This window comes from Pithys albifrons, chromosome 18, assembly GCF_047495875.1.
Source record: "Pithys albifrons albifrons isolate INPA30051 chromosome 18, PitAlb_v1, whole genome shotgun sequence".
NCBI lineage: Eukaryota > Metazoa > Chordata > Aves > Passeriformes > Thamnophilidae > Pithys > Pithys albifrons.
The window spans coordinates 9,230,970-9,252,073 of record NC_092475.1 but is presented as its reverse complement, the minus strand read 5'-3'; the positions used below and the strand labels follow the sequence as shown (position 1 = coordinate 9,252,073).

Here is a 21,104-nt window from a genome sequence, read left to right as displayed (position 1 = left end):
CCAGTCTGTGTCTCAGGGCTGTGCGAGGGCTCTCGGTGCAAACCGCTGATGCTGGTGGAGGTTGGAAATGGGAGGGTTTGGAAGAGCTGGTTCAAGTAGGAAAACTGAGGCACACTTCATCCAGGAACACTGAGAAGGGCTGGGGCCAAACTGGTACCCAGATACATGAACATACAGCAAAGATGCTGTTTTCTAGGGACTGGGAGGTGAAAATGAATTCGTTGGTGTTGTGATGTCCTGCTCCTGAGGGTGTGCAGGAGGGTGATGGGAGGAGTGAGACAGAGAAGTGCTATGCTCTGCCCTGGCTCCTCTCTGCCTTCTTCCCCATAGGCAGCAGCCCACAAAACCATCCTCCAGCCCCAGCCAAGGGCTTTCTAAGTGCTGCAGGAGATCCTGCACTGGCCTCAGGAATACCTATAGGAACAGGCTCTGCTTGGGCTCTGCTTTTGGGCTGCAAACTCATAGAAAACTGAGCTTTGAAGAGCTGGCCCCATCATGCAGTACCATCCTGCCCTCTGCTCTGCAGCCTCTCCTTGCTGCCCAAGAAGTATCTTTTGGGGCTCAGTTCACTGGAAGGGGACACTGAGTTTAGAAAAGGCAAGGAGCAGGTTTACCAGGGAGCAGTGGTTCTCCCTGGATTGCTGCCTGGAAGGCCCCATCTAGTGGTATATTTTGTGATGTTTTAATGCTGCACCGTGGAGAATAAAGAATGACACGTCGTTGCAGCCCTCTGGGTCTTGTGAGCATGTGGTGCATCTGGAGGAGCTTAGTTATTTAGGTGAGTTTGGGTTTGCGAAACTGAGTAAGGTTTGAGTGGCAGAAGTGGTGACAGCCCCCTTTAGGGATGCCTTGACCTTTTGTGACCTTGAGATCATCCTCAGTTCTTGTCCACAGGCTTCCTGACTGCCAAAGGGGTCAGTGCTGGGCTGCCCCGTGGGATGCTGTGCGGCCAGACCCAGTGGCACTGGCAGAGCCCTGGCAGAAGGTGCCATCAGGGCAGGATTGTGGATGCTGGCTGATTGGAAATACAGAATCCAGGTGTCTCACCTCAGAGCTGCTGTGAAGGTTACAGAGAGGAGACAACAGGATGCTGGAGTCGGTCAAGGCACATTGCAGGCAGAGAAGAACCTTCCCTGCTTTAGAAGGAGAGAGTGGAAATTGAGCTGTAGAAATGGCTCCATTGATTTTTTTTCCTGGTGGCCTGATTCAGCATCTGCCAATGTAAAGCTTAGCTTGGACTTGGCTGGACTGTCATTAATCCAGGGTGTCCTTCTGCATCCCGCTTTGGTTGAACTAGTCCTGAAACTTAGACAGGCAAGAACTTGTAAAGTGCTGGAAGGGGAGAAGCCACTTGTAAACCCTCCAGCTGGATCTGCTCAGACAGGAAATAGGGAGGTGGTATTTGATTTGAGGGAAGTCCTGGAAGCACTGCAAGCCCACCAGTGCTTTCTCAGAACATTTTGGACATATTCTTCTGTAGATTGACTAGGGGCAGATCCTAGAGCATCCATGGACAGAAAAAAATCCCAGACTTGTTGTGGCAGGTACAGCAGCAGGCTGGGAGCAGTAAGGCTGTGCTCAGCACTCTTTGTGCTGGGACACCTCTGCTCATCAATCAAGCTGATGGTGCTGCGCAGGCATTCCCAGAGGAGATGCAGTTTTCCAATCAGTCTTGAGGTTTCAGGCAGGCAGAAAGCAGGAGTCACTGCATTATCAGAGTGATGTGGATGAGCTCAATTGAGAAGGTTTTGAAGGACACAGTAAGTTCGGGCTTGAGGCCTCTCTTAGGACCCATCATTCACCCCGAGGGGATGGTTTGTGCCGTGCCAGTGTCAGCAGTAATGTTTCAGAACATTTGCTGAAAACCTTATAGTTGCAGTCAAGAACCAAAATATCTGCCCTTCCTCTGCTGCAGGCAGCACTAGATGTGCTTAAACACTCGCACAAATGGAGGTTCAGGCAGAACACAAACCAATGACTTACTCTTTTTTTCCCTTTTCCTTCCCCCTCACTACAGTTATTTCAGTCCTCCACAGGACACTATGGAAGTGTTCCCTGAAAACCTGCTCTCAGACTCTACCCTCTCACCCAGCCTTCTGGCAGCTTGAGTTCTCTTCTCAGCCCTCAATTTCAGGGCATATCTTGGAGCAGTTTAACCTCCACAATTTCCCCAATTCCTCCACTCTCCCTGGACACAACACGTCCTGCTCCACAGCTGAAAAACGTGCCCTTCCAACACTGTTGATCAGGACTGGTTTTATGTAACACCAGTCCAGACACTTCTCAGGGTTGTGCACACTTTATTAAGAGCAGCACAGCAGAAAACTGCCCTTAGGTGACCTTGGGCCAGGCTGCCACACCACATTTCTGGGGAAGAGCCTCACTGTGCCCCTTGGAGGGCTCCAGCTGCAGAGGAGTGAGGACAACCAATACTGGGTTTAAATAACTCTATTTCTGTGCATGTGGCAGAGCTCTGCCCCAGTTCACACACACACTCTCTGGGATATGCTCACCAAGAGGCTGGGAAACTGTTACAGTCTAAAGCAGAGAAACCCTGTGTGTGGCAACAATACTTTCCAGTGGTTTTAAAGAGGGCACAGAACAAAAACATGAATAGGAGCAGACACCCTCTCCTGAAGCAGAAACACTCTTTGAAAAACAGCAGCAGCAAAGACAACTACTACTAAATATTTGTGTTTAAAAGCCAAGTACATATTTTAGCAGATTTTCTGTAAGGATAAAGAAGGGAAACTAGAAAAAAACCAAAGTGTGTGTGTGAGTATTCCAAGATAGTGCTGAAAGAGGGAAATGAAGGAGACAGTAAAGTACTGTCCTGAAAAAATTAAGAAATCAGTTAAATTTAATTTGAGTAAGAGCAAATAGTACATGCTAAACAACTACATGAAACTAAGAGCAAAATAACAGTTTTATTTTTGAAGTTTAAATCTGAACTTCCTGGAGGTGTAGTGTAAATTTTAGGGATGGTTAGAACAAAATCTATGGGCAGTGATTATCATCTACAATGTCTGAGCCTTCTCCAGCAGAGAACACAAGGCCAACTGTCCACATCTGCTATCATCTATTTTTACACAACTGACTCCTTGGCTTGCTGACTACTCATTTTTAAGCATGTAAACATCACAGCACTTTACTCAGACAGGGTTGTTGAGCATGTACAGCTGACACAAAGTAGTTTTGTTATTTTGGTTTTTTTTAAAGGGTCTCAATGTGAGATGAGTGTAAGTCAAATTATTCACTCTTTAATTTGCTGGGTTTTGACAAACATTTATTAATGCAAGTCTCAGCAACAAAGTGTTTTATTGCAGCATTTTCAACCAGCAGGAATGTCAAAGCTCTACAGCACAAAGCCAGGATGATACACACTTCTTGTTCACCCTATTTTCACACTGCTTTGTGTATCAGACGTGCTCAGAAATAATCTGATGGTTCCACCATCTCCACTTCTGAGGCAGCACAGCCCAAAAAATCTGTTAGCCTGCTCCACTCTCCCCCTAAATTATTCAATCTGTAAAGCACAAATAACAAAATATATTTTTACTTCTAAGAGCTTCACTTATCTGCAGAAAAATAGAACTGCTTAAGAGTGAGCACGTTAGGCTGTGGGAGGGTCCAAGCACACACCTGCATGTTCTGAACCCCCCAAAAAATTTGTGAGAAAGAAGCATTCACAATTTGATCCAAATAAAAAGGAGCCAGCTACTGTTCAAGGGGATTCATCCTATCCAAAATGCTGAATGACTTCTCCTTCTTCTCTCTAGAGCAGGATGAGGAGGATAGAGCTGTAGCTGTGAAACTTCTCTTTAAGCACTGGGACACATTAAGAATGAACCTTTCAAACACTGCAAAATTTCAGAAAAAAAACTCTAAAGGTTTTTTGGTTTTTTTCTTCAAAACATAGGGAAAACAGCATACAGAGCTTCAATATCCACAGCACAAACTGAAAACCAAACAGAGCTCCTTTGATCTAGAGTGCTTTTGTTAAGGTATTCAGAGACTTTAGTGCATTCTTTTTAGAACTAAGCTCAGAAATTATATTTAATATTTTATTTTATTAGAAAACTAAACTGTGTGAGGCAAAGAAACATTTAATCAAACACACAACAGTGAAAACATGGCACTGACAAGGCAATTAACCCAACCATTGTAACAAACTCTGTTTCAGGATTCTCTATTGCTTACAGTCAAGTATACATCATCTCTGCCATGTGAGACATTTTCTTGGGAATATATAAGTAGTATTCCATGTATCCTGAAAGATCTTCAATTGTCACGTCATCCACAAAGGCTCGAGCTTGCTCAGAACAAGACCTGGGAGAGCTTGATGAGGCTGTCCCACAAGGGGATCTGTTCTGGAGAGAGTGGGCATGGACTCCCAGCACTGCCTTCTCGCACTCCGACAGGACGCTCCGCAGGCCGGAAAAGGAATACACTTCCATGGTTCTCCACTGCTTGCACTGGCACTTCTTGTCCGTACAAGGGCACTGCTTGTCGTTGCTAAGCATGGATAAGGACTGGAAATCTGAGGGTTGGCTAGAATGCAAGCTGGTTTCAAAGGATGAGGGCAGAGCAGGGCAATTCTCTCTCAACTTCTCCAAAGGCTCTTGGGCGGTGAAACCTTCCAGCGGTTCAGTTCTGTCGTCACTGGCCTCAAGGGGAGAATCCTGCCTGTCCTTCGTACCGTGTTCTGCTGTGACAAAAACCTCTGAGCCGATGACACCTTTCGATGTGTCTGCCTGGGGTTGGTGTTTCAGCTGGTTGTTGGCTTTCATGTTGCAATAGGTGAACTTGGGAGGATGCAGGACCGGAGATTTGGAGCGGCGGCGACGCGGGACTCTGGCGGATCCTCGGGAGGGCTTCCTCACACACCTGCAGGGTTACAACAGGTGAGCAAGTAGGTAACTCCACAATTGACACCATGGCTCAATAAGCTCTAAAGTCTGGCTAAAAATGCTTTATAAGATTTTTTTCTGCTTAGAAAAACCAGGTTACTGGTCACTTACAATCTCTGACAGGAGCAGTGGAGGACTCTGAAGAAATATGGGCTCCCCCAAAAGAAAGACATGTATAAACAGCCCTTATTCACAGCATTTCCCCTAAAATCTTCCGTGTGCAGCAAATGATAGTTTGCCATCCCAAACTGAAATGTAGTGCAGAATCTGTATCAGCTGGAGCTGCTGGCAGAATCACACTGAATACCCAGGTACTTCAATAGAGATATAAAACAACCTGAGAACGAGGTGAGAGGGGGTTGCAAAGCTTTAAGACTTGAAGAAAACGACTACTGAGGAAATCAGTGGAAAAGGAAGTTTTCGGAAACCTAAGAGAAGCAGCAGTATTGTTTCTAAAGTCTTTGATGAGATCCCCTTAACAATATCATACCATTTATGAAAAAAATTTGTAACAGAGAGATGTGTTGAAGCAACTAATTAACAACTCGCAGTGTAAGCAGCCTGCAGCTGTTACATGTCTCATGTTTTACCCATGCCATGCTTCCTTGGAACAGACAGTCTGTTGCTTGGCTCCATCCATGGCTGCTCTTGTTGTTGTTCTGAGAATCGTCCCGTCGCCCACGGACAGAGCTGCAATACATCTGGGGAAGAAGGGAAATGCCACGTCACAGAAATGCCTGAACATAAAACTCCAGAGGTCCCGATTCAGCCTGTTCGCTCTGGATGCTCAGCTGACACAGTCAAATTTGGAGCTTTAACTTCCTCTGTGGTAGGAACAGGGCATTACAGAGATTTATCCAAGGTTTTTTACTATACTGGCCTCAGTCAAGAGGCTAAAGATAGGTGAGATGAAATGAAAGGCAGCCAAAATGCCCAGAGGTTGATGTCATGCCCTATTTGTACCAAAATGACACATTCAAGGAATGTAAACTCAGGTTCCAAACGTTCTTGTCAGACAACAGTCGTTAGACTCCCACTCATCTGAAATGCAAAGTCAGGAACTTGGAGCTGCAGGCTGAGGGGGAGTCAGTGCAGAAGGAGATGAGGTACAACAGACAAGGACAGATTACTGATTCATTTATCATTAAATTTCCCAGATAAACATGGAATGAAAAAAACATCTGGCCCTGGAGGTTTGGACGACAAACATAAATGCTTCATTATATGGATCTGTATTTATGATGGCTGCAGGTATGATGTGGAACACAAGATAGGAAATAGTAAGAAATAGGGCTGAAATTCTAGCAAAGTTGATCTTAAGGGATGAGTCACAAGACTTTAGCAGTTCAAAACACATGCCTGCAAAACAAGATCTTTTCATGCCTAAGAAGATATCAGGAGTCAACCAGAATCCCACACAGTCTGCCATTGGTACTACATCAGGAGTGGTGTGTTTAACAAGCACAGTTCCTTGTTAGAGAACAGCTATTAATTTCCACACTTCTCAGAAGACCTCCTGAAGTAGAGGAAATGAGTAGCAAAGCAAAGTGCCCTTTCACATGCAGAGGAAGTCCTGATTTCACAGTACTGATGGTTGTGGAGACTAATTCACAAGGTAATAATGTCAGGACAAAGCTTTCCCTTGTGTCTGTGAATTCCTGAAATACTTCCAAGTGAACTGCCTCACAGAGTGTTAGACTGCATTTATTAGCGCCTACTTTTAAGGAAAATCTTATCCTACAGTTATCAGCACACCCAGTGTGTTATGGAACAAGTTTTTAATATAGGACTATCTGCATTTTACTCCACAAAATCCCCTGAAAGCATAACAAAGCTCTGTATCACACCAGGGGACTACAGCTACCAGTTAAAGAGAGGGTTCACTGCTTTGGGTGAGTCATTTCTTATTTCCATAAAGTCACTGTGTAATTTCAGTTGGATATTGTGTCAAAATTAGCCTGTAATAAAGTGCTGCTTTGCCTCTTAGACAGTTACAAGGCTACATTTCATCTGAAGTCATGCAGTTGTCTTCCCTTGAACAGCAAAGAAACCTTCACCAAATTACTCTGTGTTTTTGAAATGCAAAATAATAGCAAACAAACAGAAACAAGTAACAAAAACCTGACAAATTACATGGCCTTTTTTGTCACTCACTTACCCTGCTGCATCCACTCTCAGCTTTTTGAATGCCGTTTGTAGACTCTCTTCCTCTTCATCTTTAGGTTCCAACTCCATTGATGTCCTCTCAGTGGGGAACCAACCGTGGCATATAGAATAAACTGAAATACAGAAACTGGGATTTGATGCTGAGGTCTGAACACACGTGGTCTGTACAAAACTGACAAACCCTGCAACAGGTGCTCATTCTGTGGGCAACATCACTGCTTTCTGATCAGACCTGCCCTGGGCTTTTCAGTGTCAGCCCCAAACTCTTTCTCAGAGCAGACAAAACCTAGGTGAAAAATAACACTGTGTCTTTGAATCCTGTCAACCCATGTAACTTTGAGCACCACACGGGCAGCAGAGCCTCAGAAGGAACAGAGCCACAGAATGACTCAGGCTGGGGGCCCACACCCCGACCCGGCTGCCCAGGTGGCTTCTGAATAGCCCCAAGGAGGGGGGACTCCAGAGCTTCCCTGCGTTCAGCCGCCCTCACCAAGTTTCCTCACGCTCAGGCAGCACCTCCTGCGTTCCGGTGTGTGCCCTGCGCCCACCCTCCAATCCTGCACACATCGGGGGGATCCTCCCAACCCCTTTTCCATGGGCAGCGGAGAGGGGGCGGGCTGGCACTGCCCGCCGCGACACCCCCAGAGCCCCAGCCCGTGGCAGCGAGGCCAGACCCGTACGGGCCTCGCAGCCCCCTCAGCGCCGCGGCCGCCGCGCCACCTGCCCCGGGGCCTCCCCGCGCCGCCCCTCGGGTGTCCCGGGGCTGTGTGGCGGCTGCCCCAGTGCCCCACGTATGCCCCGTACCCCGGCGGTCCCGGTGCCGCCACCACTCACCGCCGCCTTCCCGGGGCGCGCAGCACAACAGGACGTGACGTCACGGCCCCCGCGGGGGGCGCGCCCCGCCCCGGCCCCTCTCGGCGCGCGCGTGCGCGAGCGGCGCCAGTTCCGGGGTGGGGGGGGGCGGCGGGAGGCGCCGGGCCCGGCCCGGGGAGGCGGTGAGTGCCCCGTTCCTGTCTCTGTCCCTGTGTTTATCCTTATCCCTGCCCTTATCCACATCCTTGTCCTTATCCCCGGCACCAGCACCGTCTCGGCCCCCCGCGGCCGGTGGGCGCCGTTCTGTCCCCACGGCGATTCCCCCCCGCGGGGCCTGTGCGGGGGAACGGGGGAGGCCGCGGGGACAGGACCGGGCTTGGGGGGGGCGTGTTTGTAACCGGGGGGGTTAAAAACATGAAATTCAAAAAGATGAACTTAAATCCCACGAAAGTGAAAAAAATGAAATTCAAGAATATGAAATTTAAAAATATAGAGTTTTAAAAAGTGATGTTTTTAAAAATACATTTTATATAAGTTTTATGTAGTGTGTAAATTAAAAAATAGAGGATTTTTAAAATGTAATGTTTTTAAAGATACAATTTTATATAAGTTTTATGTAGTATGTAAACTAAAAAATAGAGTATTTTAAAAATGTAATGTTTTTAAAGATAAAATTTTACATAAGTTTCATATAGCATATTACGTGTATTATATAAAATAGAAAATTTTACTATATAACGTTTTTAAAGATAACATTTTAGATAAGTTTTATATGCTACATTATGTTACATAAAATTTAAAATTTTAAAAATATAGAAATATAAAATTTTAAAAATACAACGTTTTTAAAGATAACATTTTAGATAAGTTTTATATAGTATACTATGTATATTATATAAAATGTAAAACTTTAAAAATATAAAAATTAAAAAATACTAAATTCTTAATATACAATTTGAAAGTACTTGTCCCAAGGCCCCTGTGCCACCCCCGGGCCATGTCCCTGCTCTGTGTGCCCAGAATGCCCAGGAGTTTGTGATGATCCCAAGGCTGAGCTCCTGTCGTGTCCCATCCCGTGAGCCTTGGTGGGTTGTCTTGCACTGAGTTAATGGTCCAGGGATGCTGGGGAGTAGCTGGAAATAAAATGGAAAAGATGGGTGTGTATTTCTGTAGGAGATAGAGCAGCAGTTTCAGTGTGGTTTTTGACATTACATTCAACTTTGGTTGGGTTTTGTAGTAGTTGATTTTTTTTCTATTGGTGATGGGTGGCTGGAGTGTCTGAAATGCTTAAACTTGGGCTTTGTTATCAGTTAGTGAGTGGGGTTCTATCTAAGTGAATTTTGCCTTTTGAGGGTTTGCTGTGGTGGTCATAGAATGGATTGGGTTGGAAAAGACCTCCGAGATCATCAAGTCCAACCCTTGGTCCAACTCCAGTCCCTTTACCAGATCATGGCACTCAGTGCCACGGCCAATCTCAGTTTAAAAACCTCCAGGGATGGGGAATCCACCCCCTCTCTGGGCAGCCCATTCCAATGCCTGAGCACTCTCTCTGCAAAGAATTTTTTTGTGATCTCCACCTTCAATTTCCCCTGGCAGAGCTTGAGCCCATCATGCCCCCTTGTCCTATTGCTGAGTGCCTGGGAGAAGAGACCAACCCCCACCTGGCCAGAACTTCCCTTCAGGTAGTTCCAGACAGTGCTGAGGTCACCTCTGAGCCTCCTCTTCTCCAGGCTAAACACCCCCAGCTCCCTCAGCCTCTCCCCACAGGACCTGTGCTCCACTCCCTTCTCCAGCCTCGTTGCTCTTCTCAGTTGGGTTGGAAGAGACCTCTGAGATTATCAAGTCCAACCCTTGATCCAACTCTGTGCCATGGGCTGGTGATCACAGTGGGGTTGGATCAAGACATGGTGGATTCTCTGTCCCTGGAGGTGTTTAAGAGGACACTCAGTGCCACATCCAGTACCTTCTCCAGCCTCGTTGCTCTTCTCTGGCCCCACTCCAGCCCCTCAATCTCTTTCCTGAACTGAGGGGCCCAGAACTGAACACAACACTCAAGGTGTGGCCTCACCAACACAGAGTACAGGGGGAGGGTCACTGGTCATGAAGGGCAACATGATAAAACATTTAATCTAATTCCAACTCTACATTTTGAGTTATGTACAGTGATTTTAATAGTTTTGACCCTCATCCTCCTGCTAAGGTTGTATAAAACAGAGGGTTGGTATTAAAAAGCATTATGTAGCCTGAACTTTTTTTATTTTAAAGATGATTAGGGAGGCCAAGGGAAAAACTGAAGTAGGGACCATGTGTTTCAGCAGAGCAGTAGTATTTGGCCAAGAGAGTAAATGAAATAGTAACTTGCTCAGATTCGTGTTGTCACTGTCTGTGTAAGCTCCTTCTTCTCGTGTTTACTCCCTCTCTGACTCACTGGCCAACATGTGCCTTGAAATTGTTATGATACATCACCCTTCTGCGTGTGTCATCATGGCTGTGATACATCTCCTTGTGTGTGTGAGCAATCCAGGGTGTCCAGGTGAAATCACAGCATGGTGAGCAGCCAGAACAGCAGCAGGGAGAGCTGCACCTCCAGCTGGAGTGAGGGAGCAGAGATTACCCCTCTCCATCTGCATAAGTAGAATCAGAATCACAGACTCTTCTGAGTTGGAAGGGACCCACAAGGATCATCGAGTCCAGCTCAAGTCAGTGGCCCACAGAGGGGACTGAGTAACATCTGCAGAGGTTCAGACAACCAGTCCCTTCATCTCTGTGTCCATTCACCTCATCCTCTCCAGCATGTCCGGGTGTTCCCTGGAACACGGAGCCCAGGCTGGACACTCCAGCTGTGGCCTCACTGGTGCTGAACAGGGCAGGATCAGCTCCCTGGACATGCAGCCCAGGATACTGTTGATCCCTGTGCCAGGAGGGATGTTCCTGGTCCGTGTCCATCTTGGTGTTCCCCAGGATCCCAAGGGCCTTTTCTGCTTCCTCTTCCCCAGGGCAGGGCTTTGTGCTTCCCCTTGAAGTTCCTGACATTCCTGTCGAGGTCCCACTGGTGTATCAGCCACTTACCCCAGTCTGGTGACATCAGCAGACTTGCTGAAGGTGCTTTGGCAGGTCATTAATGAGGATGTTAAAAAGGACTGGTCATTCTTTGCCCTGGGGTCGCCATTGGTGTCTCCTCCCGGGAGCCTGAAGAGCATCAAATTAAGAGATATTAGAAATTCCTGTGTGGTGGATTAAATGACCACCAGGGTAGATTAAAAAATACATCAGCCAGTTTTTATCAGTTCTTTTTTTAGTTTATTTAAAGCAAGGCTTAGCTGCTTGCTGGTTGTACTCACTTGTTCACGAGCTGATGTTGGAAAATTTTAATGGCTGTTTCCAATCAAAATACCATGTTCTGGTAGGATGGTGTAACTTTTGCTGGGGCTTAGACATAAAGTCAAAAAATTGTGTTTGGCTTAAAACTTTACCTTGTTCTAAAAAAATAATCTGTTGGTTCGAGGGTTTTTAAAGTGTATGTGTAACACAAGTCCCAGATTTGGAAATAACAGTTGTAACAGGTTGACCATTTGTAGTGTTGGAGCTTCTTCTCACTTTCACCTTTTCTGCAGTTATTCTGGTAACACTGTGAGACAAGTAGACAAGTCTGGACTGTAAAGGATGTGCAAGATACCATTGACACCAAATTCTACTTTGAATTGTTAATTCAGCTACAAGGGACTGTTTGTTTCATTCTTGGGTGTCATAAAGGTTCCGAATCAGCTTTCAGAAATGTTCTAGCAGAGTGACCTCAGCTGAGTGTACTCAGTGTGCTATTTTGAGTTTATTTTCATGTCTTACGGTGCTGCTGGGCAACTAATGTTTTTAACATTAAAGGATTTGGCCTTTATTTTCGTTTTTCTTTTTCCTGCCTGTAGCAGTACATGGTAATTTCATCACCTTCTGGCCATCCCAATGATGAAATCAGAAGCCAAGGATGGAGAAGAGGAAAGCCTGCAGACAGCATTCAAAAAGCTGAGAGTTGACTCAGCTGGGTAAGTAACACCACGGGGAGGCACAGAGTTAACATATTACAAATGGACTGGAAGGGAACACCCTGGTTGTGAAATTTGAGGGAATGAGGTAATTGCAAAAGGTTAGGCATGGAAAGCCTTCATTATAGTAAAGAAACTGAAAGAAATTCACTACCTGCAGATGGCACTTCTCAAGGACTTGTAATTTTTCTGATTGCTGTCAGCTTGCAACAGGCTTGAAACAAAACTTAAAATCATCAGCAGCTGATGGTGTGATTGAAGTGATTTTTGGCACTAATTTGGCTGCCAGAGTTTGCCAGAACTCAAGTCCACAGTGCTGGAACTCTGCTGGTGAAGTTACCACGTTGTCATGACTCTGAAGGCCTGTCATGAGAATAAACTCCCATCTTTTCCCAGGAGAGGAACTTTCTTTCCATGACAGTAAAAGAGAGCAATAGATTCAGTACATGATTCCCACACAACTATTTTTCATTTCTGTCACAGATTTTCTATTTATAACCAAAATCACTACATGGGAAAGAATGCTTTTTGTGTTGTCTTGAACATGTGTCACTTACCCTCACTGCCCTGGGTAGGAGAACACAACACCATGTGCCTTCTGTTGGATGATCACGTTTATTTGAATTTTTTTTAAAAGGCTTCTATATTATGTTTTTCTGTTGACAAATGTGCACCATTGCACATGACCTGTGTAGTCCTGAGGAAGCTGTTGTCAATGATGCAATTACACAGTCACTGAAATGAAAGTGGGGTGAGGCAGCACCTAAAGACTGAGGTGGTAACTGGAATTTACCCACAGAGCTGAGGTTGGGAGTGGAAGGGCTTCTAAAGTTATCTTTCTTTTAAGTAAATACACTGATTAGTAGTGAATTGCCTCTTATTTCCTCAGTATCTCTAGTCCCACCCCTCAGCTGAGCATACTTAGTTACTTTGGAGTTTTTACTGGTGGCCCTCAATATTCTCCTCTGAGTTCACTGTCCCTTAAATGGAAATTAGTTTGATTAATAGTTTGTATTCTCTTAACCCCATCCTAGGGTCGTGTGTGGGAACTTAGTTCACTTTTCAGGGAATCCTGCCTGCTTACAAACTAATTTAATGTAAGGTTTGAAAAATAATTTTCCTTTGAATTCCAGTGTAATGTCTGGAGCCACAATGTGGAAAAATTGTTCTTGTGTTTACTACAAGTCCTTCAAAATGGGAACCTGGAATGAATTTATAGCACCAGAAAATTCAGTAAATCTTGTAGGGCCCCTGGCTTGAGAAGATGTTAAAGGTCTGACACGTCTGTGTTGCTCAAGTGATTCAGCTTGCAGTGGCATGAGGAGTTTTAGCTTATGTTGTCCTAGACACAGGCTCAAGTGTTCTTCAGCTCAACAGTCTATTTATGTCCAAAGAACATTTATTTTTAGGAAAGAATGGCTTATTTGTCTCTGGAAAAAGAGACGTGTTTCTTCAGTGATGGTGTTTTTCCCCTCCCCTGTCCTGGGAAGCTGAAATTGAGCCATTGTGTGTGTTTGTCATTGACACGTGGGGTTTGGGGCTGTGCTGAATGGCATCATCTGGTGAAAGAGTGTGTTGTACAAACCTTTGAGGTAGCAACGTGTAAACACTTATCCTGCTGATCTGGGTCTTTGTGGGCAGGATTATAAGACATATTCTAAATGATTTGAAGCAGTATTTTCTGGGAAAGAATATTCAAAGAGGGTTTTTTCCTAATTACAATGCTAACCAATCTAGGCTGTTAACTGTTTATTCTGTCTTTCACAGATCCACCACTTCTCTCTCTGTGGGTGAAGGGACAAGTCCCAGAGCACTAATTAGAACAGTGGCAGATGAAAACAAACCTAAGACTGTGTGTGCCTCTAAGGAAACCTGGCATGGGTAAGAGAAGCTTGGGATTATCAGACTAGTTCAAATGATGATGCATTGGAAGGGAATTTTAAATAGACAAGGTTTCTAGTAAGTACACCCCTAAACAAGAGACCAAAATGTACTTTATTAAAGAACTGTTTGAAATACTGAGCTCCACCTTCTTCTGTTCATGTATGATTACCATTCTTATTTAAAGTTATGTGAAGTGAAATGAAATGCTGATCAGCTGTAGGTTGCTAAACGTTGTTGCTGGGTTTGAATGGGACAATCATGAATGCACCTCTTTCAACAGTCATTTGACATTGCAGAAGCTGTCACTGTGCCTTGGGAACTAGATTAAAATAAAGAATTGATTTCTGGAGTGTCTGTGCAGAACTTCATGCTCATCTGAAACAAAAGCCCTTGAATCATTAGTTTTGTGCTGTCTTCTTGTGCTTTGTCCTCCTCTTATTGATTATTTTGTCATGTCTCAGATGCTTTACTCATTTTCTAATCTTAAAAACTCACTCTTTTGGGTTAATTTCTCTAGTGTTCCTTTTATATCTTAGACAGCTGCTTGAGAAGTACAAAGTCAAATTCCAAGATAGCAGAATACTCTGAGCTTAAAGCTCCTGCATGCAGTATAAATGGAGCAGAGTTTTTGTCCAGTGTTATTTGTAACCCAGCAATGAGTCTTGTAGTGATTTTTCACTGCCTTTTACATCTTTCCCTGGCAGGTCTATGAAGAAGCCTCCGAGAGGAGTTGTGAGAACTCAGCGTCGCAGACGTTCCAAGTCTCCGATTCTTCACCCTCCAAAGTTCATCCACTGCAGCACAAAGTCACATTCCACGTGCAGCCAGGCAGTGCAGAGGAGCCAGACTGATGCCCAGGACGACAGCAGTGGGTTTGGGATGCCAGTCCCAAAGGAGGCCTGTGCACAGGAACAGTGCAGTGCTGCTCCTGACGGCGGCCAGGAGGGAGCTGAGGTTGAGTCTTTGGGAGTTTCTGTTACACATTTGATGCCGGAGAACGGACAGGAGAACTCTCCAGCTGCATCTTCTCCAGTACCCAAGGCAAGCCTAAAGACTACGGAGCTTTCTGACTTCCAGTCCATGTCCAAGCTGAACATGAGTAAACCCTGTGCATGTGCAGATAAAGCCTGTCAGTGTAAACTGTGGCAAGATATGGAAGTGTACAAATTCTCTGGCTTGCAGAACACCCTCCCACTGGCACCTGATAGAACAGTTTCTGAGGATCACTCCCAGCCTTTGCCATCAAGAACTCCCTCAAGTTCTCCACGCTCTTGCTCTGAGCAAGCCAGGGCCTTTGTGGATGATGTGACAATTGAAGATCTTTCGGGATACATGGAGTATTACTTGTATATTCCAAAGAAAATGTCTCACATGGCAGAAATGATGTACACCTGACAGCAATGAGCACTAACACCTGAAGGGTGGCTGGTTGAACTCTGTTGTGACACTCATGTGAAAATGCAACCCACTCCCTGCTCACTGTGCTTGTAATAAAAACACTTCTTTGCATCTCAGCTGATGTTCATTATTTAAGCTGGACAAAGTTTAGTTTCATCATTATAATTTAAGATTGGAATAGATAAGGAAGTAAATGTACATAGAGCATACCTGCCTGTACTTAAAACACCCAACCAGGGAAATTCTACTTTGTTTTCAAAATCCTCTTTTTGGTTTGCTGGAGGAAAAGATTAGATTGCTTGGCGATTGGAGCTCTTATTGTCAAACACCTGGTGTTAATTCAGCTTCTTTGAAGTCACTTTGACCTCCAGTTTTAACACTTAGGGTTGTGTTTCTGGATGCTTATGCCTCTGATTTTATTTCATAAAGGAGTGTGACCACCTTCTACCCTCCCCTTGCTACTGTTACCACTCTGGGCAAATTCAGGAGATGCTGTCGTCTCTTCTTGAGTGGAGTCACTGGTGTTTCTTTGTGCCTAAAGAGGCTTTATTTCTGATGGGCTAACCAGGCATCCTCCTTCCCTGTCTGGGATAATCTAGCCAGATGCACTTAGGTTAGCAGTATTTGCTTGCTGGGCTACCTGTTGAGAAAAGAAACTTAGGTGAAGTAACACTTCAAGAGGTTTCTGATCTCTGTGCTGTTGAGTAGTGGAAAATACTGGGAAAGTGGAAAGCAAACCTTTTATTCAATGTCAACAGGCCTCTGTCTGCAGCCAGAGAACACCCTCTGTTCTTCAGGGGAATCGCTGCTGCAGGTAACCAAAGGAAAAGTGAGTCTATGGGCTCTGTTCAGTGCAGTTTTTATGAAAACCAAACCAGCATTTGCTCACTTCAGTGGTCTTAATTCACACACTCTGTGGTTGGAGTTTTTTTAGCTTCTTTTCCAGCCTGCTTTATAACACCAAGTATAACCCTTCAAATATTAAGACACATAGACTTGAGTGAACAGTTGTCAGTTGCAGGGAAATCTCAAGTACTGTGTTTTCTTTCTCCTCCACTCCAGTCTTTTTACTAAACCATTGTCATTTTAGCTGCCTTGTCCAGCTCTGCATTCTGCCTGGAATTTACTACTTTACAAACAAGCAGCTTGCTATCTGTAGTGTGCATCAGCACAGTGTCTCCTCTGTAAGTCTTTAGCAAAGGAGCATCCATCAAATAATTTGTTGAGGGAGGGAAGGGTTGTGTTTGGTTTGTCTTCACTTTTTGCAGTACCTGAACTTTTCTGACCTGCAAGGTCTGGAGAAGAAATGGAGACAAACACTTCCCTTCCTTCAAAATTCTTTAGTGTTCCTTGGTCTTTTTTCGTAATTTCTCTGGCAGTACCTGGTATCTTAGAACAAGTGGCCATGTAAATTTACCTGTTTTGCCAGTTCTGAAGTGTCATCTACCCCTTGCAGAATGTACATGGGTCCCACATCTCCTTCCCTATTCCCTGCTCTTCATTAGTTAGACTTCTGCCACCCGTGTTCTGAATTCAAGGCAGTTATTTGATAACTATTGTCTGCAACACTGGGCTGCAAAGTGACTTTGTTTCTCAAACAATTATTCTTTACTGTTTCCAAATGCAAATTCCAACCACAGCATCATTGTGGGGCTGAAAATGCCTTTCAAGACCTTGCTGCTTTTTACCATTTCTTATATTAGTCAATGGCCTGCAGGGTTTAGGATTGCACCATCCACTGCTCAGTACTGTGTTAAAGTGGATTGAAATCCAGGAGATAATGTAAAAATACAGAGTAGAAAGATGTGAACTGGTTCTGCCCGGGCAAGGAGAGGAGCAGTGCTGGGCCACTAGAGGTCAGTCCTGGCCGCGTGGATTGGCTGCTGACAGGGGCTCAGTCTTAAGGAAAGAATGTGAGTTTTTCTGCCAAAATGAAGAAATAAGACCAGCTCTGTGTGGTTCCCCAGTCCACACACACTGTTAGTGCTTTTTGAAGTTTGTGTGGGTTTGTTGGTGGTCAACAAAAGCTCTTTAAATGCCATTATCTGCATAAGCTATTGATGTTTAAACAAACATTAAATGAAGTGTTTAAACATTAAAGTGTGCAATCAGTTCATTACTGTGCTATGTAATTAGGCAAAGTTACTATGTAAATAATTACGTGGTCCTGAACTTGGCAGCCTTTTAGGACCGTTATGACAGCTCTGGGCTCCTAAGTGCTAGAACACCATGGCTGGCTGCAACTGCTGCCTTAAGGCTTTCCCTTCTCTACTACAAGGTGTTTTAAGATGTTTTGGTCGTCCCAGAAACCACAGAACTAAACCCTCGGGTTTTGCTTTGAGAAAATATGAGTTTCCAGCCCTTGATCGTGCTGCAAGAACCCTGAAAACATGCTTGAGTAGTCTAAGAGCTTGGATTTATGAAAAAAAGAACTCCAAATTTGAGCCAGTTTCAAAATCTGACTTTTTAAAAAAAAACTTTTGAGGGCTGATTCTGCCAAGCAGCACTTCTGAGTAGTTTTGAAGTCCCTTTCCAAAGTGCTTCTTCCTTCCTTCCTGCAGCTTAATAAAAGTGAAGCCTTTTGTAAGTAGCTTTGTAGGAGGCACTTAGTCCTTCTCACCTGTGCCTGCAGATGTTCTGTGTTTATGTGCTGTCTATACACTTAGCTTTTCTTGCAGTTATAGATTGTGTGGTTTCTCTATATCTTTTCTCCCTAGAAATGCTGCTGAGGAGGTTGTCCGAGTTGTATGAATCTGAAACTCCCCATTGTCTATGGCAGCTTTGCCCCAGAATTTGGTGTGGGTTTTGGGAGCTCCCTGGAAGAGCAGGGCCCAGCACAGCCTGCTGAGGGCACCCCACAGCTCCTGCAGCTTCTCAGCGTGGTGGGCAGTGAGGGGAAGGTCATCTCTCCATGGTCTTGCTGTGAGTGTCTTTAGGAATGGGGCAAGGATGCTGGCAGAAGAGAGGTTTCTGTCTTTGTCCTCTACCATTTGATGACATGAATTGTAACAAGGTGGGCTGTCACTACCCAGTTCTCTCTACAACTGTCCCAAAGGGACGATCTCACCATTCTTTTCCCCACATAGAGAGTCTAACTTATGCTGCTTGCTGTTAAATGGAAGGAGATTTGGGGAAGCTTGTTGTATTTTGGGAGAGAAGGGTAAACGACTGCTAGTGAATTCCTTTCATTACCCTGAAGCAGCTTGGGAAAGGCACTTTTAAAGAAGCAGAAGGGCTGAGCGAGTTGTACTGTACGCTGCGCTCTGTGCTCTTACTCTGCCCACTTACACACACCCCTGCGACCAACCTGTCCCGGGCGCTCCGTCCCCGCATCCCGCGGGGCTCGGCGGAGCGGGACGCGGCTCCTGTGGGGGAGCGAGGTGGCCCCTTCCCAGGCTCTATTTTAAGCAGACATTTACTTTCCCAGCGCCTTCTCCGCCTGGATCCCTGCCCGGGGCGGGGGACGACGGGGGGGTGGGATGTGTCTCTACCCCTCCTTCATAAAAGGGCCCCGAGGCGGGGGCCGGGCTCCGGGGGGTTATTTTTGGGAGCAGCTCCTGGGATCCGATGGCCTTGTTAGGGCAGCGCTGACCTTTCTGCCGGCGGGGGAGGAGAGCGGAGCGGGACGGGGGGGCGGCAGCGGCTGGGCGGGGGAGAGTGGCCGCCTCGGAACCCCTTCCCTTCCCTTCCTCGTGGTTCTCGGGATCCCCTTCCCTTCCTCGTGGGGCTCGGGACCCCCTTCCCTTCTCCGCGGGGGCGGCTCCCCGGGCGGCCTATGCCCGTGCCCATCGGGCAGGTACCGGCGCGGAGCGGCTGCCCCGACGGGAGGGCTGGGGCTCGGCCCGCCCTTCTCCCCTCCCTCTCTCCCAATTTCTCCTTCCTCCCGTGCCCCAGCCCCTCGGCCGGGCCAGGCGAGGCAGGAGCGGCCGCTCCCGGCGCCCAGCCCGCTGCCCCCGGGGATGCGGCAGCCCCGGAGCGCTGCCCCTGGGAACACTGCCCGGCTGGGGGGCACCGGAGGGCACCATGAGTGGCGGCAGGTTTGATTTCGATGATGGAGGCGCCTATTGCGGGGGCTGGGAGGGGGGCAAAGCCCACGGGCATGGCATCTGCACCGGTCCCAAGGGCCAGGGCGAGTACTCGGGCTCCTGGAACTACGGCTTCGAAGTGGTGGGCATATACACGTGGCCCAGCGGCAACACTTACGAAGGCTACTGGTCCCAAGGCAAGAGGCACGGCCTGGGAATCGAGACCAAAGGACGGTGGGTTTACAGAGGCGAGTGGACCCATGGCTTTAAGGGACGGTACGGCGCGAGGCAGAGCATGAGTAGCGGAGCCAAGTACGAGGGTACCTGGAACAACGGGCTGCAGGATGGCTATGGCACAGAGACATACGCTGATGGAGGTAAGGGTGGCTCCAGAGAGGCTGGGAGCAGGATGAACAGCAGGATACCCAGCCCGCAACAGCAAGAGGTTGCGTGTTATCCTCGCTGTCACCTAACCCTGCCCCCACTAGTGAGATCCAGACAGGCACAGTGGTCTACAATGAGCCATTGGGGTACTTCAGTCAGGAAGCTGAGCTTGGGGTGCAGCCATGTGTGCCCTGATTTTCCCAGTTGGGCACAGTGTGCATGGATAGCTGCCTGCAGACACGGAGGAGCAGCAGAAGCATTGCCCCGGCCATCCCTCCCTCGGGACCTGCTCTCGAGTGTCTGTATCGATATTTAACACCAACCAACTTGACTTGTGTAGTCTGTGACTCCTGGTTCCCCAGGGACTGGTTATTGCAGCTCATTGCGGAACCAAACCAGAAACTCTGGGCTGGTGCATGACCCCAGTGAACCATTCACTCACTCACCAGGCAGCAAGTTGTGAATGTTCTCACGTCGGATATGAGCCACCCACGGCACTGTAGCACTCTTTGCCTGTGCACTGAACGCTGCCTGCATGCCTCTGATGGGCTGCCTGGACATCTGCTTTGCCAAACCGTTTTGATTGAGTCCATCTAACCTGTTTAGAATATGTGGTCACACGCCTTTCCCTAAAATAAATCCCTTTGATTACTTGGAAGCTTTCAACCCCTGCTACTACACAAATGCACCACGTAGTCAGATTATTTGTTGTGCTCTGTAATTGCTCAGTCTAATTGTGTTCTTGCATTAGTGGCAGTTTTGGGGGTTAGAGACATTGCAAGCATTTCTGTGCAAGTAATTCTGTAGCTCTTCACCACTGTAATGTTCCAGGCTGCCACATTTAGGATGGCTAAATAAAGAGGGTGATTTGAAAGAAATACCCTTCAAAATACGGATCAGAATTGCATCTATATTTATCTATGACAGACTTTGGAGTTAGTTTATAAAGAAAAATAGCTATAATAGTATAAATGTGCAGAATGAAGGCATCACATATCTAGGCATTAGAAAAATGGACTAATTCAAGACTGGCTGTCAGGGTTATGCTTCTACATAAATAGTTCTCTATGAGTTTTGTGGGTTTGTGGCTAACTTTAAAACTGGGAGTACAGCCTTGAAGTTGACCCATTTTCTTTGTGCCCTTGGAGGTTGTAGGTAAGATATGAATTGCCACATCCCTCGAACTCCTTAAATTTTCTCCCTTCTCTGTCCAGTGGCCATGGGATGGTTTAACAGGTGCAGGTTGCACAGCCACAGTGAGAGTTCGGTGCACAGAACCTTCACATGAGGCCATTAGACATGTAGGTGACATGCGAGGTGTGCTCTGATGAGTAAGGAGCAGCAATCAGGTAATTGTCAGCAACAGCTGCTGTTGGGACTTCCATTCTGGAGATGTCAAGGTCTCCTGTGAATGTGCACAGCCACTTCCTCGCTGCATCCTGAAATGCAGGTTCTTCTAAGGGTGAAAGAGTACTGGAGTTCCAGTT

The 21,104-nt window shown here is 46.4% G+C and overlaps 3 protein-coding genes across 5 annotated transcripts in view; 2 read left to right on the top strand and 1 right to left on the bottom strand.

Annotated features, from left to right (window-relative positions):
* Positions 1–3,301: 3,301 nt before the first annotated feature.
* On the bottom strand, positions 3,302–7,991 carry LOC139680396 (oxidative stress-responsive serine-rich protein 1-like). Of its 2 annotated transcripts, none has more exons than XM_071572950.1 (4): positions 7,911–7,991; positions 7,069–7,189; positions 5,501–5,611; positions 3,302–4,887 (listed from the first exon to the last, which is right to left on the bottom strand). In XM_071572950.1, exons 2-4 carry the CDS (start codon positions 7,143–7,145, stop codon positions 4,203–4,205), a joined length of 873 nt encoding a protein of 290 aa, XP_071429051.1. In that variant the 5' UTR covers positions 7,146–7,189; positions 7,911–7,991; the 3' UTR covers positions 3,302–4,202. The 2 variants fall into 2 exon arrangements, with proteins under 2 accessions (XP_071429051.1, XP_071429052.1); XM_071572951.1 differs by having other exon boundaries at positions 7,881–7,964.
* OSER1 (oxidative stress responsive serine rich 1) lies at positions 7,987–15,967 on the top strand. Of its 2 annotated transcripts, none has more exons than XM_071572948.1 (4): positions 7,987–8,071; positions 11,810–11,926; positions 13,694–13,807; positions 14,515–15,966. In XM_071572948.1, exons 2-4 carry the CDS (start codon positions 11,847–11,849, stop codon positions 15,203–15,205), a joined length of 885 nt encoding a protein of 294 aa, XP_071429049.1. In that variant the 5' UTR covers positions 7,987–8,071; positions 11,810–11,846; the 3' UTR covers positions 15,206–15,966. The 2 variants fall into 2 exon arrangements, with proteins under 2 accessions (XP_071429049.1, XP_071429050.1); XM_071572949.1 differs by having other exon boundaries at positions 8,031–8,071; positions 11,813–11,926; positions 14,515–15,967.
* A 2,938-nt stretch (positions 15,968–18,905) lies between these two features.
* JPH2 (junctophilin 2) overlaps positions 18,906–21,104 on the top strand; it is a 31,350-nt gene continuing 29,151 nt past the window's right edge. Inside the window, exon 1 of the mRNA XM_071573117.1 lies at positions 18,906–19,610. Within this exon, the coding sequence (XP_071429218.1) occupies positions 19,232–19,610 (379 nt within the window). The 5' untranslated portion in view covers positions 18,906–19,231. The remainder of the gene's footprint in view (positions 19,611–21,104) is intronic.